The 18281-nt window shown below is 36.6% G+C and overlaps 1 protein-coding gene and 1 pseudogene across 19 annotated transcripts in view; one reads left to right on the top strand and one right to left on the bottom strand.

Annotated features, from left to right (window-relative positions):
• NME7 (NME/NM23 family member 7) overlaps positions 1-18281 on the bottom strand; it is a 230966-nt gene that overhangs the window by 113018 nt on the left and 99667 nt on the right. For all 19 annotated transcript variants that reach the window (XM_081489621.1, XM_081489614.1, XM_081489619.1 and 16 more), the window contains 3 exons: positions 16668-16732; positions 12803-12871; positions 6961-7062 (listed from right to left, as the gene is read on the bottom strand). In XM_081489621.1, the coding sequence (XP_081345747.1) occupies positions 6961-7062; positions 12803-12871; positions 16668-16732 (236 nt within the window). The remainder of the gene's footprint in view (positions 1-6960; positions 7063-12802; positions 12872-16667; positions 16733-18281) is intronic.
• LOC145507450 (prefoldin subunit 6 pseudogene) lies at positions 788-1216 on the top strand (annotated as a pseudogene).

Here is an 18281-nt window from a genome sequence, read left to right as displayed (position 1 = left end):
CAAACAAGTCAATCTTACAGGAAATCAAACCTGAATGTTCATTGGAAGGACTGGTGCTGAAGTGCCAATACTTCGTCACCTGATGTGAAGAGCCAACTCATTGGAAAAGACCCTGATGCTGGGAAAGATTGAGGGCAGGAGGAGAAGAGGGCGGCAGAGAAAGATGGTGAGATAGCATCACCGACTCAGTGGGACATGAATTTGAGCACACTCCAGGAGATAGTGAAGGACTGGGAAGCCTGGTGTACTACAATCCAGTCTGTGGGGTTGCAAACAGACAGACAGGACTTAGCAACTGAATAACAACAACAATAAATAGATTGGCACACCTAATGGTTTAAAGTAAGATGCCTATTTAATTATCAAGTCTACCTCCAAAACTAGACCATTAAATTCCTCAAAGATAAGGATTGTATTTACTGGAAAGGTGGGAGGAAAGGGAGGAAAAGAAAGGAAGAAGGATAAAATGAACTAACTTCTGAGATCAAACTGAAAAAGCTATCTTATTGTTCATACCAGCTTGACTATAATGACTAATGGTATTTCTTCTGACTTGAAATAACCATCAATATTCATCAAAAGCATATGGTCTTGAACAGGGAACTAAATTCAATATTTTGTAATAACCTATAAGGGAAAAGAATCTAAAAAAGAATAGATACTTATATGTGTAAACAACTGAATCACTTTGATATATACCTGAAACTAACAAGACATTGTAAATCATCTATATTTCCTTAAAATTAAAACAATAGGGTTTACCAATACTGAAGGGAGAACACTTTCGTCCCCGCCATGGCTGAGCTAATCCAGAAGAAGCTACAGGGAGAAGTGGAGAAATATCAACAGCTGCAGAAGGACTCGAGTAAATCCATGTCAGGGAGGCAGAAACTAGAGATACAACTAACAGAAAATAATATCATGAAGGAGGAACTGGCTCTGCTGAATGGGTCCAATGTGGTATTTAAACTTCTGGGGCCCGTACTGGTCAAACAGGAGCTGGGGGGAGCTCCGGCCACAGTGGGTAAAAGGCTGGACTACATCACAGCTGAGATTAAGCAATATGAATCCCAGCTCCGGGATCTAGAGCGGCAGTCAGAATAACAGGGAGACTTTTGCTCAGCTGCAGCAGGAGTTTCAGACTGCCCAGGAAGCAAAGGCAGGGCTCCTGGGAAGGCCTGACACTGTCCTGGGGGTGCGGGAGGGGAAGGAATGAGGCACTTCTAGGGTCTGTACTGTAGCTAATAAAATGTAAAAATACCTGGCATTTTCTGACCAAAAAAAAAAAAAAAAAACTTTAAATATCCACCAATCAAATTTTTAAAAAGCATATGGTTCCGCTTGAAATCCTATACCTACACTTAGAACATGATTTAGGACCCTGAGACTCCAGAGGAGAAATCAGTCCTAAATCAGCCCCAACTCCTCATTTATTAATTCAAGTTCATTTACTTTCAGGTTTTATGATAAAATAAAATGTATTTTTCTTATTATAAAAGTCTTAAGAGAAAAATTGTAAAATATAGGAAAGTAGAATTGACTATTATTATAATCCTACCGCCCAAAGACAGCCACTGTTAACATTTTATTTGTTAGATTAGTACCAAAATTTAAAATCCCTGTGGTACAACTTTATATAATGCAATAAATGCCAAAGAATATTCAAACTATACAAAAAAGATCTTAATGATTCAGATAACCATGATGGTGTGATCACTCACCTAGAGCCAGACATCCTGGAATGTGAAGTCAAGTGGGCCTTAGGAAGCATCACTATTAACAAAGCTAATGGAGGTGATAGAATTCCAGTTGAGCTATTTAAAATCCTAAAAGATGATGCTGTTAAAGTGCTGCACTCAATATGCCAGCAAATTTGGAAAACTCAGCAGTGGCCACAGCACTGGAAAAGGTCAGTCTTCAATCCAATCCCAAAGAAAGGCAATGTCAAAGAATGTTCAAACTACTGCACAATTGCACTCATCTCACGTTAGCAAAGTAATGCTCAAAATTCTCCAAGCCAGACTTCAAATGTATGTGAACCGAGAACTTCCAGATATTCAAGCTGGATTTAGAAAAGGCAGAGAAACCAGAGATCAAACTGCCAACATCTGATGGATTATAGAAAAAGCAAGAGAGTTCCAGAAAAACATCTACTTCTGCTTTATTGACTACGCCAAAGCCTTTGACTGTGTGGATCACAACAGACTGGAATATTCTTAAAGAGATGGGAATACCAGACCACCTTACCTGCCTCCTGAGAAATCTGTAAGGAGATAAAGAAGCAACTTGTTCCTTGGAAGAAAAGCTATGACAAATCTAGACATATTAAAAAGCAGAGACATTACTTTGCCAACAAAGGTCTATCTAGTCAAAGCTATGGTTTTTCCAGTAGTCATGTATGGATGTGAGAGTTGGACCACAAAGAAAGCTGAGCAAGGAAGAATTTATGCTTTTGAACTGTGGTGTTGGAAAAGACTCTTGAGAGTGCCTTGGAATGCAAGGAGATCTAACCAGTCTATCCTAAAGGAAATCAGTCCTGACTATTCGTTGGAAGGACTGATGTTGAAGCTGAAGCTCCAATACTTTGGCCACCTGATGAGAAGAACTGACTCATTTAAAAAGACCCTGATGCTGGGAAAGACTGAAGGTGGGAGGAGAAGGGGACAACAGAGGATGAGATGGCTGGATGTCATTACTGACTCGACGGATATGAGTTTAAGCAAGCTCCAGGAGTTGGTGATGGACAGGGAGGTCTGACGTGCTGCAGTCCATGGGGTCGCAAAGAGTTAGACACAACAAGCGACTGAACTGAACTCATCGTACAGAGTTCATAAAAAACTACAATAAAAAAATTAAGTGGGGTAATTCCAACTATGTTTTAACAATGCAATTTGGACTCTGAAAGAGATTATGAGTTGCTTAATGAAAGACAGCTTGCTTTAGACATCTTTATTATGGCTCGGCCATGTGACAAAGCAATAAACCTTGTACATACTGTTCAATCCATAAGTGTTCACTGAATATTTAGAAAGAAACGGAATCAGCAAATTTTTATATTCAGGACTCTTCTTTCTATGATCACTCACCTGCTTACTTCCCAACTCTTCCCCAGCAACTTTATTTCTGATTCACTGCCATGTACTTTAGCAAAAGCAGTGTTGTTTTATGAACTCATACCTTTATTATTTCCCACCTTCTCCACTTAGCTAAGTTCTACTCATTCCTCACAATTTAGCTCAGCTATCACATTCTTCAAGAAGTCTTGCCTGATTCCATCATCCATACCCAGACTAAGCTAAATGGCATAATTCTGGACTCCCATAGTACCCAATGGGCTTCCCTGGTGGCTCAGACAGTAAAGAATCCATCTGCAATGTGGGAGACCTGGATTTGATCCCTGAGTCAGAAAGATCCCCTGGAGGAGGGCATGGCAACCCTCTCCAGTATTCTTGCCTAGAGAATCCCCATGGACAGAGGAGCCTGGCAGGCTACAGTCCATGGGGTCGCAAAGAGTTGGACACAACTGAGTGACTAAGCACAGCACTTAGTACCAATATAAGTATCCAATAATACAGTTGCCACAGAACATAGAAACTAACCACTTAAATATCTGTGCCCACTCATAGACTGTAAGCTATTTAAAGCTTCTATCTTTATAGTCACAAATACCAGCACAGATTCAACAAATATTTATTGAAAGAATGAGCAAACTCATCTCATTCCTTTTTCGCCTTAATTTTTCTCTCTTTAATTTACCTATGTGTTTGGTTAGCTGGTCACCCACAATTTTAACTATTAAAAAACAAATGTACAAAATCCTCTTTGGCCAAACAGAAATAAAAAATTAAAATGACCCCGAGTTCTGCTTATTCATATAGCCAGAAAGTATTCTTTCCTGATATTTTACAATTAATATTCAATAACTACTTAACATTATTACCACTTTTTCCAAATGTCCTCTAAAGCAGAATCACATTTTAATAATCACTCTTTCACAATCACATATATTATTTACTTCTACTCTTCTTTCTCCTTGAAAAGATATAGAGTAACTTTTTCTCTACTGATGTCATCAGGTCTGCCCCTTTTCGTTTCTAGAGCCCCTGCCATTAATCTCTTTCAGTTCAGTTTGCTCTAGTTGCATCAAAGGAATAATTTAGTATACTGAAACTACATATAAGGAATTTCTGTTTCTTACTATACAGTATTCTAATTATGTAGAATCCACGATTTTTAGCCTGTCTTTTAAAGATATGCATCACACCTTCATCTCTACCAGCATTCTCCTTGTTTCTTCAAAAGAAAATGTGTATTTCCTTGTGTTTCCAGGTATGCATTTCCCATTGAAGCCAAGCAAATATTCTTGCCATTGCTAATCTGCAAATTCCTGCATGGTTACCTTTGTATATTGAGCTTTCAAGTTTTCCCTATTCTCTTTGTACCTTGATTCATTTTTTTAATTTAAATTAATTTTTATTGGAGTAGAGTCATTTTGCAATGTTGTGTTAGTTTCTGCTAAACAGCAAAGTGAATCAATTATACATGTACGTATGTCCACTCTGTTTTAGATACCCTTCCCATGTTGATCACCACAGAGCATTAGGTAGAAATCCTTGCACTGTACAGTAGGTTTTCCTTAATTAACCACTTTATAAAAAGTAGTGTATATATGTCAATCCCAATCTCCCAATACATCCCACCCACATTTACACCCCTTGGTATCCATGTTTATTTTCTACACTTGTGACTCTATTTCCTCTTTGTAAGTAAGTTCACCTGCTCCATTTTTCTAGATTCCACATATAAATGATATTGTGCAGTATTTGCTTTTCTCTTCCTGAGTTACTTCACTCTTGATGACAATCTCTGGGTCCATCTATGTCACTACAAGTGGCATTATTTCATTCCTTTTTATGGCTGAGTAATAAACCACTTTGTCCATTCCTCTGTCAATGGACATTTAGGTTGCTTCCATGTTGTGGCCATTGTAAACAATGCTGCAATGAAAGCTGAGGTGTGTATATCCTTTCAAATTATGGTTTTTCTCTAGATATATGCCAGGAGTGGAACTGATGGATTATATGGTAGCTCTAGTTTTAAAAGGAGCCTCCATACTGTTCTTCACAGTGATTGTACCACCGACAATATAAGAGGGTTCCTTTTTCTTCATACCTTATCCACTTTGTAGATTTTTTTGATGATGGCCATTCTGACTGGTGTAAGATGACACCTTTTAGTAGTATTGACTTGCATTTCTCTAATAATTAGTGATGTTGAGCATGTCTTCATGTGCTTTTTTGGCCATCTGTCTTTTTTGGATAAATGTCTATGTAGACCTTCTGATGATTTTTTGACTGAGTTATTTGTTTTTTGATATTGAGGTGCATGAGCTGTTGTTTGTATATTCTGAAGACTAATCCCTAGTCAATCACTTCATTTGCAAATATTTTCTCTCATTTTGAATGCTGTCTTTTCATTTTGTTTATGATTTCCTTTGCTGTGCAAAATCTTTCAAGCTTAACTAGGTCTCATTTGTTTATTTTTGTTATTATTTTCATTACTTTAGGTAGTGAAACAAAAACATCCCTGTTTACATTTCTCCTCCTTCTTAATTACCTCTAGGAATATTAATTGCTCCCTTAACAACCTTTTAACATATATATTTTACCTGAACTGACACTATATTGCTCTGTAAGTTTTGGGGAAGAACTTTATGTGTGCACTTCTGGATTACTGTTTTCCCTTACAGGGCTTAATCCAGCAGCAGACTCTCTCATACAAGTTGGCTTTTTAATAGGTGTTGCTAATTTGTAGGTGGTGTTAGAGGTAAAAAACCCACCTGCCAATGCAGGAGACATAGGAGATGTGGATTCAATCTTTGGATCAGGAAGATCCCCTGGAGGAAGGCATGGCCACCCACTCCAGTATTCTCACCTGGAGAATCCCATGGACAAAGGAGCCTGGTGGGCTATAGTCCATAGGGTCACCAAGAGTCCGACACCACTGAAGAGACTTAGCATGCACCAGTAATTTACTATCTTACATGTATAGGGACTCGGTAAGTGCAAACTGAACTGACTGTTCTTCAATAAACATTACAAGCGATAGTGAAACAAACAGTAAATTTAAATTATAGTTAGTGTTTAAAATCGGTAATACTTCCTATAACCCTAGTCATCTTAGACTATTTGAATAGAGCTTTTGCATATGTATTCAACTGTTATTTCTGCTTTTAAACCTCATCCTCACTTCCTACTTCATTCCTGTTACCACTAAATGTCCATGTAACGAAAACTGAAGGAAACTGAAGGGCATACTAGAGAATATCACTTTTCACTTAAGTCTCATTGCTCATATTTATTTACACATCTGGTATGAAGCCATCATATCAATATTCTCCACACTGAGGGCTTTATTTATGGCCCCTGGTGGCTCAGATGGTAAAGAATCTGCCTGCAGTGCAGGAGACTCCAGTTCGATCCCTGGGTCAGGAAGATCCCTTGGAGAAGGGAATGTACCCACTCCAGTATTCTTGCCTGGAGAATTCCATGGACATAGGAGGCTGGTGGGCTTTAGTCCATAGGGTTACAAAGAGTCAGATACAACCGAATGACTAACACTTTGACTTTCATGTCAAAGGATAATTAATACATTAGACAGTTTCTATCACAGAACTTAACAAATTTACTTATACAATTTAGCAACAAGAAACAGTAAAAGAAAATGCCACAGTAAATGTTTCTGCCCATATATTGTCAGTGGTTAATAAAAAATTCACTTTTGGGGGAATACTATCTATGAAATAAATAATATAAAATGCTATTTTGAATAAAACTTTGTGTTCATATATTCATTTTGTATTATTTCTTTCAAAGAACAAACTAAAGCTATCAAAAAGCCATTAAGGTATTCAGTTAATGGATAAAACAGACTCAATCAATATTTTAAACAAAAACTTACAGGATCAGCAGGTCCACAGAATTCTCGAAATGTCATTGTAGGATTAGTTTGTTGAATTTCCATTGCTACACAAGGCCCAGAATACATTTCTGTCACCATTTCCTATAATATATAAATAAGATAATATTAACAAATAAGTAGAATTTAAGAATCTTTTGTTCCTCTTCTATTAATTGTACTACTATTCTACTGGACTCAAATGTTAAAGTTATCTTTGACTTCTTATCCACCTGTACCCTCTATGCCAAGCAGTTCCCACATTTTGTCCATTTTTCCTACAAAAATGTATTTTAGATATGTTCCCTTGTCTCCATTCCTACCATTATTATACTAATGCTTTATCACTTGATACGTTCACTATTTGAAATTATCTTCTAGTACATATTTCTTTTAAAAGGCTCTCTCCTCTCAAACACAATACTATCAAATGAACGTTTAAAAAGATATATATTCTAAAGCGTTTCTCCCAAAGAAACTTATAAAAATGATAATGAGTTTCAGCAATGAGGAATAATAGGCATCAGATTCATTTTCTCACATTAAACATCTAGAAACTAAAAGCAATAAATATATATTGTTTTCAGACACTAAATGATAGCACAGTACCATGATCCTCAAGAGAAGGAAAATGAATGGGGTAAGTTGTACAACTGCCCATCTTACTGCCTGAAGGCTTCTAGACAGTGAAACAGGTATAGGAAACATGAAGGAGCCCAACATTCTCACTGAATAGAACAGATCGAGACTGGAGTTTAGCGAGGCTGATGAGGCTAGGATTTGCCGAACAGAATACTAGAGGAAGTGGGAGAGCAACAAGAGAGTAAGCCTTAGGGATCTGCAGAGAAGTTTTTGAGTCTTAGACTAAGAGTCTGTGTATATATATAGAGGATACTACCAAAGGCTGAGAAAAGAACTCCCAGAAAGCAGTAAATGAAACAATTCATAAACACAGTATAAGACTGAGAAGAATCTGTACTCCTACAAGCAGGAGTGGAAAGCCCCCATATGATATACAGGGCATCGTGTAGAGTTCTTAGAATGGTATTATACCATAGTTGTTATTGTTCAGTCACTAAGGGTATACAACACTTTGTGATTGCATGAACTGTAGGATGCCAGGCTTCTTTGCCCATCACTATACCCCTGAATTTGTTCGAACTCATGTCCATTGAGTCAGTGATGCCATCCAACCATCTCATCCTCTGTTGTCCTCTCCTCCTCCTCCCTCCATCTTTTCCAGCATCAGGATCTTTTCTAATGAGTTGGCTCTTTGCATCAGGTGGCCAAAGTATTGGAGCTTCAGCATCAGTCCTCCCAATGGTATTCAGGATTGCTTTCATTTAGGATTGACTGGTTTGATCTCCCTGCATTCCAAGGGACTCTCAAGAGTCTTCTCCAACACCACAGTTCAAAAGCATCAATTCTTTGGCATTCATCCTTCTTTATGGTTCACCTCTCATATCCATACACAGAAAAACCATAGTTTTGACTAGACAGACCTTTGTTGGCAAAGTAATGTCTCTGCTTTCTAAAACACAGGTTTAGGTTTGACATAGCTATTCTTCCAAGAAGCAAGTGTCTTTTAATTTCACGGCTGCAGTCACCATCTGCAGTGATTTTGGAGCCCAAGAAAATGAAATCTGACACTGTTTCCACATTTTCCCCATTTATTTGTCATGAAGTGATAGGACCAGATGCATGATCTTAGGTTTTTGAATACTGAGTTTGAAACCAGCTTTTCACTCTCCTCTTTCACATTCATTAAGAGGCTATTTAGTTCCTCTTCATTTTCTGCCATTAAAATATACCATAGTAGTTGGCCTAAACTTGCCTTATGTATGGAACACTCTGTATCTATCCTATGAAAGCTTAAAAGCAGGTCTCAAAAATGTCAACTTATCCCAAGTAACTTGTCCGAGGGTCAGAACAAAATCAAACATTTTTTAAAGGAATACAGCAATACCATGTAACAGTGTAAATTTCACAACACCAGTACATAACAAAAATTGCCAGGCATACAAAGAAGTAGGAAAATATAAACTATCACCAGAACCAAACTCAAGAGACACAAACCCAGAGATGACAGAAATGATGGATGTAATTACACAAGAAGTTTTAAAAGTCACTATAAATAGGTTCTATATGCTCAAATTATAGAAAAAAATGTGTACATAATACACAGCAAAAAAAGATATTAAAAAGATCCAAACAAAACTTCTAGAGATGAAAACTACATCTGAATTTATAAGTGATGAAGAGGATAAACCCTTGTAGAAGATCAATGAATTTGAAGGCATGCAATTGCAACTATTATAAAGCAAGCATGGAAAGAAAGAAGAGTGAAGAAAAAATTTTAAATTTTAAAAAAAGACTATGGGACAACATCAAGCAGTGTAATTGGAGCCTCAAAATAAGAAAGGATGATGAACAGAAATGTATTTTGAGAGTTAATCGCTAAAAAGTTTTTAAATTTGATGAAACTTATAAACCCACAGATATAACAAAATCCAAGGAGAAAAAGTGGAAAGAAAAATAAAGTAGGGCACATCATAATCAGATTGGCTATAAAACAAGAACAACAATAGCAAAAAAAATGCAGTAAAAAATAGTGCAACAATAACAAAAGCTTTAGAAACATCCAAAAAAAAAAAAAAGAACAAAGATAAGGATAAAAACAACAACTTATGTCAAATTCTATAATCAGTTGAGAAAATATTTGGAAAATATTTTTCTAAACCAATGAAAAATAAAGGCTTTTTCAGAGTATAGGTATATAACCTCTTTGGTTAAGTTTATTCATGGGTATTTTACTCTGTATCACCCAATTTCAAATGGGGATTGCTTTCTTGCTTTATCTTTCTGATAGTTCATTTTAGTGTACAGGAAACCAATAGATTTCTATATGTTAACCTTGTATCCTGCAACTTTACTGAATTCACTTAATTCTAATAGTTTTTTTTTTGGTAGAGACTTTAGGATACTCTCTATATAATACCACTTGTTGTTGTTTAGTTGCTAAGTTATGTCTCACTCTTTTGTGACCCCATAGGCTGCAGACCACCAGTCTCATCTGCCCACCGAGGTTTGCTATCTGATTCTCATGATCACAAATTACTCAATGAAAGATATCACAAACATATGCATTTCTAGTATGTGAATACAGACCATCACACAACTTCCTCTGAATGAAATAGAGTGAGAATGAAATAGTCAGAATGAATGAGACAAGAACTTTTAAAGAATCAGACTATAAATCATTCATAAGAATATTATTTATTTCAATAAACTATTACTGGGATAAAAACACTGTTACTTCCCTTTGGGAAAAATTTTTCAAGGAAATAACTTCCTAGCTTCAGTAGAATTTTATATCATGTAAATATAGTAACATCTCAAAGATAGCTGGATATTGATATATTCTGGTTCATATTATATGAGACAGTGCATTCTCCCATTAACAGACTATTATAAACCAACCATTTGAAATATATGTTTTAAGCTAAATAAGCCATTTTAAGCTGAATAAAAATTATAACCATTACTAAAAATTATTCACAAGACTAATAATTAGTTTGGAATAAAGTAGTTTTTCCCTTCCAAAAAGTCCCTCTGTTTTTCTCCTAAGTAGGTTCTTTTATTAATATTATAAGATTTAATTAATAATCATAGAAGATATGAGAAGATTAAACAGAAGAAAGTACATCAACAACAATCATTCTGAGCTGTTCTGACATTAAAGTATAATATTGCTACTGGCATTCAAATTCCTGATTTCTCAGGAAAAATGACACATCCACCCAGTGACACATTTATCTTAATCTCCAGAATCCTGAGTTCAAAAAATTCCAAGACTAAATGTATACTATATTAAAATTGCATGTATGGCATTTATAAAACACAACATATAATTCTGTACACATGAAACAGATATATAGTGTTATAAACCAATATTACCTCAACAAAAAGGAAATTTTAAAAGATAAGCTTTTTAAAAAAAAAAAAAAAGTTGTATACCAACAGGAAATATGACCTACCTCAGATATGTACATAAAACATTAATGTACTCAACTACTACTTGTTACCAAATTCAGTACTATCTGATGTTGTAGGAGAATATAACTCAGGATCAAAGGTATTGTGAGATAAGTATCCACACGTGTCTCTATCGTATAAATAGTAAAACTATAATATAAAATGCATTAACAAAGGTAGTTGCTTTTAACTATATATTTAAAAGTTAATGCAACACATAAAAGAAGGGAAATGTAAAAAAGAAAGATTTTAAAAATGGAAAACAGTTGAACTGGTTGAATAAATGATGTTAAGAACACACTTTAAAATTTCTTCCATTCAAAAAAAGAAAAGGTATAACTCTAAAATGAAGAAGCTGATAAGATTAAAGTTTGAAAAGCTGTAACAACAAGAAAAGCATTCTGGTTCCTCTAAAGAAGGGGAGAACACTACCAGTATGCTAAATGCAAAATATAAGATTTCATCATCAGTCTTTACTATGTAGGGCTAAACAGGAGAAAGACTCAGGCCAGTTCTTGGACCAGTGCCTTTTTCCTTTTCTAAAGTAGGTTGAGGACTTCCCTGTTGGCTCTGTGCTAAAGAATCCACTTGCCAATGCAGAAGATATGGGTTCGATCCCTGATGCAGGAAGAGCCCACATACCGCAGAACAACTACCCACAACTATCTGCAACTGTTGAAGCCCCTATGCCCTAGAGCCCATGCTCCCCAACAAGAGAAGCCATCACGATGAGAAGCCTGTGTACCACAACCAGAGAGTAGCCCCCACTCTTGGCAACTTGAGAAAAAAATCATGCACCAATGAAGACCTAGCACAGCCAAATATAAATAAATAAATTTTTTAAAAATTAGAAATAATTTTTTTAAAAACTAGGTTAAAAGGAAAGGGCATAGAGAGATGAGGAGAGGGGAATCTAGTCTCACTGTCAGAGTGAACTTTATGCAAAAAGGAAAAAAAAAGAGCAAATGCCCTACAAACCAATATGGGTGATGAGGCAGGCCACCAGCACAAATGTATCTAACTTGATAAAAGGGGAAGCAAACTAACTTTGATTAAATATCTATCTGTTATTTTAAGGAACAACATTTGGTTTATTTGAATACAGTCTTGGCAAGAATGAATTTCATTGCTCTCTAAACAGTTCCCCTTAAATCTTACTATTTATTCACTCTGCACTGTATTTTCAGATGATTCTATCTGCATTTGTATCATTAAATAGACTATGCTATGAAATAACTGCTATGCAACTACATCAAGAACTATTTGCTCTCAACTTTTTAAAGCCTTTTCAACAGTCTTCTACCTTGAGAATATTATCTTCATGTGCTGTGCTTAGTTACTCAGTTGTTTTGGACTCTTTGTGACCCCATGGGCTGTAGCCCACTTGGGCTATAGGCTCCTCTGTCCATGGGGATTCTCCAGGCAAGAATACTAGAGTGGGTTGCCATGCCCTCCTCCAGGGGATATTCCCAACCCAAGGATCGAACCCAGGTCTCCCACACTGCAGGCAGATTCTTTACCATTTGAGCCACAAGGGAAGCCTATCAAAATGTGTCAGTATCTCAGCAAAGTGATTTTTGGATTTCTGTATATTTTTGTTCCATAAATGAAATAGCATCATATTTTAAAAACTGACCCAGTGGCTCTCAGGGATAAAAATACTCCAGTCATTGGTATGATCAGTTGTCAACTGGCAGAACTGTGAATACTTCAAGGAATACTTTCACGATTATAAATTATACTGAGATCTACAAAATCTGAGATACACAAATTATCAGTACCAATGCTTTACATTTACTTCAGTACTTACATTATACTCAGACACTACTCCTTTATAAACTTCATAAAACTCTTCAACATTAATCCGATCCATGTTAAACTATATTTAAAAAAAAAGAAAAACATAAGTCAACCAAAAAAATATAATGAATCACACTTAGCACTCAACATTTATGTTCTCTCAGATCCATTTTCTTTAAAATTTAAACCTTGAATAAATTAGTCTTCGAAAAAGTGTTCAAGTTCAGTCCATCAATAATAAATTATTGTTTATCAAAAATAAGAATTTATTTGTAACATTTATCGAGTACTTAATATATCAAGCATTGTTCCAGGTGCTGTTCGTGTACCATCTTATTTAATTATAACAATCACCCTACAATATAAGTAATATTAACAGCTCCAATTTACAAATGAGGTGAAGACTCAGTGGGGTAATATAACCTTCACTACCTGGCATTCCATCTCAAACTGTCTGATCCCACTGATTGGGCTCTCAACTACTACAATCTATCTTACTGAAAAAAAACCTCATTCTTCATACAAAAAAAGACATAGGCACAATGTAATTTTGTTTATCAATAGATTAGTGGCAAAAGAAAGCAACATTACCAAAGAAAATTTCTTCAAATTTTGTAGAGGGGTCTGGAAATAATACTCTTATCCTCCCAGGCATTCAGAAAAATCCCTAGTTAGTCTGGCTCATAATAAAGCACTGACACCATTCATCTGAAAATCCTACTATTCTTCAGAAAGAATTGTCAGAGTATGCTAGTAAGGTACAGCTACAAAGACTCATTCTTATCCAGGTTGGATTCAAACTTAGAAATAAAATTTCATTAAGTTCTAGAGTCTCAAGAACCAAAACCTTAAATTTTTAAAAACTAGACACAGACTTTCCAATTTTGTTTTCCTTCCTACTTTGTCCTTTTATTGTTGCCAGGATTGAAGATCACTAAGCTTATTCCTACCCAGACAACAGTTCAAACTATTTATTTTCACAGTGCAGTTCACTGCACTCAGTTGTGTCCAACTCTTTGTGACCCCATGGACTGCAGCACACCAGGCATCCCTGTCCATCACCAACTCCCAGAGCTTGCTCAAATTCATGTCCATCACGTCAGTGATACCATCCAACCATCTCATCCTCTGTCATCCCCTTTTCCAACCACCTTCAATCTTTCCCAGCATCAGGGTCTTTCCAATGAGTCACTTCTTCGCATCAGGTGGCCAAAGTATTGGAGCTTCAGCTTTAGCATCAGTCCTTCCAATGAATGACGTCGCTCAGTCATGTCCGACTTTTTGTGACCCCTTGGATTGTAGCCTACCACGCTCCTCCGTCCATGGGATTTTCCAGGCAAGAGTACTGGAGTGGGTTGCCATTTCCTTCTCCAGAGGATCTTCCTGACCCAGGGATTGAACCCGGGTCTTCTGCATTGTAGGCAGATGCTTTACCGTCTGAGCTACCAGGGAAGCCCAATGAATATTCAGCACTGATTTCCTTCAGGATTGACTGGTTGGATCTCTTTGCTGTCCAAGGGACTCTCAAGAGTCTTCTCCAGCACCACAGTTCAAAAGCATCGATTCTTCGGCACACAGCTTTCTTTATAGTCCAACTCTCACATCCATACATGACTACTGGAAAAAACATAGCTCTGACTAGACAGACCTTTGTTGGCAAAGTAATGTCTGCTTTGTAATATGCTATCTAGGTTGGTCATAGCTTTTCTTCCACGGAGCAAACGTCTTTTAATTTCATGGCTTCACTCACCATCTGCAATGATTTTGGAACCCCAAAAAATAACGTCTGTCACTGTTTCCATTGTTTCCCCATCTATTTGCCATGAAGTGACGGGACCAGATGCCATAATCTTAGTTTTTTGAATGTTGAGTTTTAAACCAACTTTTTCACTCTCCTCTTTCACTTTCATCAAGAGGCTCTTTAGTTCTTCTTTGTTTTCTGCCATAAGGGTGGTGTCATCTGCGTATCTTGAGGTTACTGATATTTCTCCCGGCAATCTTGATTCCAAATTGCACTTCATCCAGCCCGGCATTTCCCATGATGTACTCTGCATAGGCAACATAGCTGTTACAGGGAGGGAACTTTGTTTGATTTCAATATCTTATTCAATATTCATGCAACTTCTTATATTACTAATATTATAAAATAATAACAAGGTGAAAAGTGAAAGTGTTAGTTGCTCAGTCTTGTCTGACTCTTTCCAACCCCATGAACTATAGCCTGCCAGGATGCTCTGTCCATGGAATTCTCCAGGCAAGAATACTGAAGTGGGTTGCCATTCTCTTCTCCAGGGGATTTTCCTGACCCAAGCATCAAACCCTGTCCTCCTGCAGGCGGTTTTTTTACCATCTGAGCCACCAGGGAAGCCCCAATAACTAGGTATAATTTATTTGGTATAATTTATTTGGTAATTTGAACTGGAAATTCTTCAAAGTATTGTGTAGCGTTATTTTATTTAATCCACAAAATAATCCATAGTGGCAAATAATATTATCATTGCCTAGTTGAGAAAACTAAAGACAAGAATGCTTAAAATATGGCCAAGTTAATATACCTATAAAAGAGAAGATCCATGATTCAGAAATAGAGTTTACTGATTTCAAAAATTACAATGATTCTGATTGCCATTAAACTACCATGCCTTCCCCATAAATTCAATTAATCTTTTTTAAAACAAATTATTCTTTTTTTTTTTCACTGAGCACTTACTATGGGCAATCACTATGCTAGGCTGTAAACCTGAAGTTAGATTAATGTTTAATTCTAACATGTCCACAATGATTACTACTTAAGCAGGCTTAGATCCCATAATCCTGTGGCTGACTACATCACCAAGATAATACTTTGAGAACGCTGTTGCTAACAATTTCATTACAGTCCTGGGCAAGATTCTTCAAATACGAACTTTCTCATCAGTCTCCAAGCTGTGCCTGATAACTTTGCAAACTAGTTGATACATCTAATCATCTAATCTTTTCTCAGTTTATGAGCATTCCCACCAATCTGGGATACAAAATAGGCAGAACCCCAGTTAGTGCCCTGACCTCTGATCTGGGATGATGCAAAGACTTCATAGAAATCAAAAGGAGTTCCTTTCCAGAGAAAGAGAAAATAAACTGGTAAGAAAATTCTTTCCAGAACTGGTAATTCACTACCATAATAACACAAAACTTGCTGGCTTTCAAAAACTGTAAAATGCAAATTATTAATTGGATTCCTATAATAATTGTACCAATTTATTTGTCAAGTGCAATGATAAGTGTACCACAAAGATACAGAAGAGCTCTAGAGAAGTTAATATTGTTTCTTCAGTGAAGGGTTTCCTGGAAATGCGTCAGCAGGGTAATTTTGAATGATTGTGGACTCCAGAGACTTAGTGGTGTGACTGCCAAAAGAGGGGCTGAAATGTGCTAACTCTAAAGAAGATCCTGAGAGAAAGTCCAGAAACCAGCAAAGGTCCTGGTCAAGGAAAAAGCCAAATTGATTATCTTCTTAGTTACAAATCCAGACAACAAAATTTCATTATAAGTACTTAGCTGAAAACTATTTCTTGTTTGGAGGAATTAAATGTATTGTTTCAGTCTGCATTTACTTTGCAACTAAAGTTCCAGGAATTATATAAATCTGCTTTATAAGCTTAAATTAGATGTACCATTGGACGGTTAGCTCTCAGTGAGAGATTATACTGGTAAAATCATTTAAAAAATATTTTTTACTGAAAGTTATCATGTTCAACATATCTTCTTGCTTTTAATGTGTTGAGTTCACAAGTGCACAGAGAAAATTCAATGTAAAACATATTAAAGCATACTGTAAAAAAAAAAAAAAACAAAACAGTTCATCAGCAAGTTAATGACTCTCGCAAACTACCTACCATCTGCATAGCTGAGATTTCAAAACCTGCATCTCGGATAGTCATCAGGATCTTTCCCAGAAGTCCTGAAAATACAGAACAAATGAGTGCAAAAATACAAAATTTCTAAGGCATTTTAGCTTTATAGAAATGCAAATTTTCTATATCAAAGTATTTTTCTTAAACACTTGGGCTTCCCTGTTGGCTCAGATGGTAAAGAATCTACCTGCAATGCAGGAGACCCAGGTTTGATCCCTTGGTTGGGAAGATCCCCTAGAGAACAGGGAATACTCTAGTATTCTCACCTGGAGAATTCCATGGACAGAAAAGCCTGATGGGCTGCAGTCCATGGGGTCACAAAGACTTGGACAAGATGGAGCAACTAACACTTGCTTACACTATGTAAGAGTGAATCACATAAATCTGCCCAGGAAACTAGACCTCTAATACTATAATCCCATTTGATTCAGTAATCCCATTTGATTTTGTAATCCCAAATGTTTAGTAAAGTGCTTCAGGAATATTGACAATCTTTTTTTCAGTTTTGAAAACTATTTTTTAAATTAAGTTCTAATTGGAGGATAACTGCTTTACAATGTCGTGTTGGTTTCTGCCATACAACGTGAACCAGGCATAAGTATTCATATATCACCTCCCTCTTGAACCTTTCTCCCAGTCCCGCCCCCATCCTATCCCTCTAACTACAGCACCTTGTTGAGCTGTGTTATGCAGAAACTTCCCACCAACTATCTGTTTTACACCAGGTAAGGTATATGTTTCAACACTACTCTCTCATTTCATCCCACCTGCTCCTTCCCTCACTGTGTCCACAAGTCTGTTCTCCTCAAAACCAATCTTGAAGATTATGTAAAAAACTTTTAAGAACCTGAAGTCTAGTGATATAAAAACTACAAAAATCAAAGAGTTCAACTAATATTATAAAAAAATGTGGTGTTAAAGTACCAGATATGGAAGGAGTCCAAAAGAAGTCAAACGGGGAAAAATGTCAAATTAAAACTGAAGAGGAGAACAGAAGCTTCAACAGGAAATGAGGGCAGGAACTAGCTCTTTGAGGTTATAGACAGATGAGATTATATAGGGACAAAGGCATAAAAAGAGACAAGGCATAAAGCTGGGGAAAATGTGAACATGTGTACACAATAGTGCCTATGAGTGTGCTCAGACACTTCAGTTGTGTGTCTTCAGACTCTTTGCGATCCCATGGACTGTAGCCTGCCAGGCTCCTCTGTCCATGGGATTTCCCAGGCAAGAATACCGGAGTGGGTTGCCATTTCCTTCTCCAGGGGAACTTCTGGACCCAGGGATTGAACCTAGGTCTACTGCATTGGCAGGTGGATTCCCAGGTCACTGGCGCCACCTGGGAAGTCCATATACAATAGTAAGAGGTCAAAAAAGAAAAAAAGCTAAAAAGGAAAAGAGATTTAACCCAAATTTATAAAGGTCTTGGATGTCAACATGAGGAATTTGGTCTTTATGTCACAAATAGCAATTTTTATAATGGTGGTTTTAGACTCTGTAGGTCTAGAACTGATTTTTGAGATTCCATTAGTCTCCTATAAAAATCTAAATTTCTTTTTTTCAAGTGAACTGAAATTCTTCTTTTTCTCTCTCTTT

The sequence above is a fragment of the Giraffa tippelskirchi genome, chromosome 5, assembly GCF_054371585.1.
Source record: "Giraffa tippelskirchi isolate mGirTip1 chromosome 5, T2T-mGirTip1v1.2.pri, whole genome shotgun sequence".
Lineage (NCBI taxonomy): Eukaryota > Metazoa > Chordata > Mammalia > Artiodactyla > Giraffidae > Giraffa > Giraffa tippelskirchi.
Note: the sequence above shows the minus strand (reverse complement) of the source record. Positions and strands in the feature narration are given on the sequence as shown.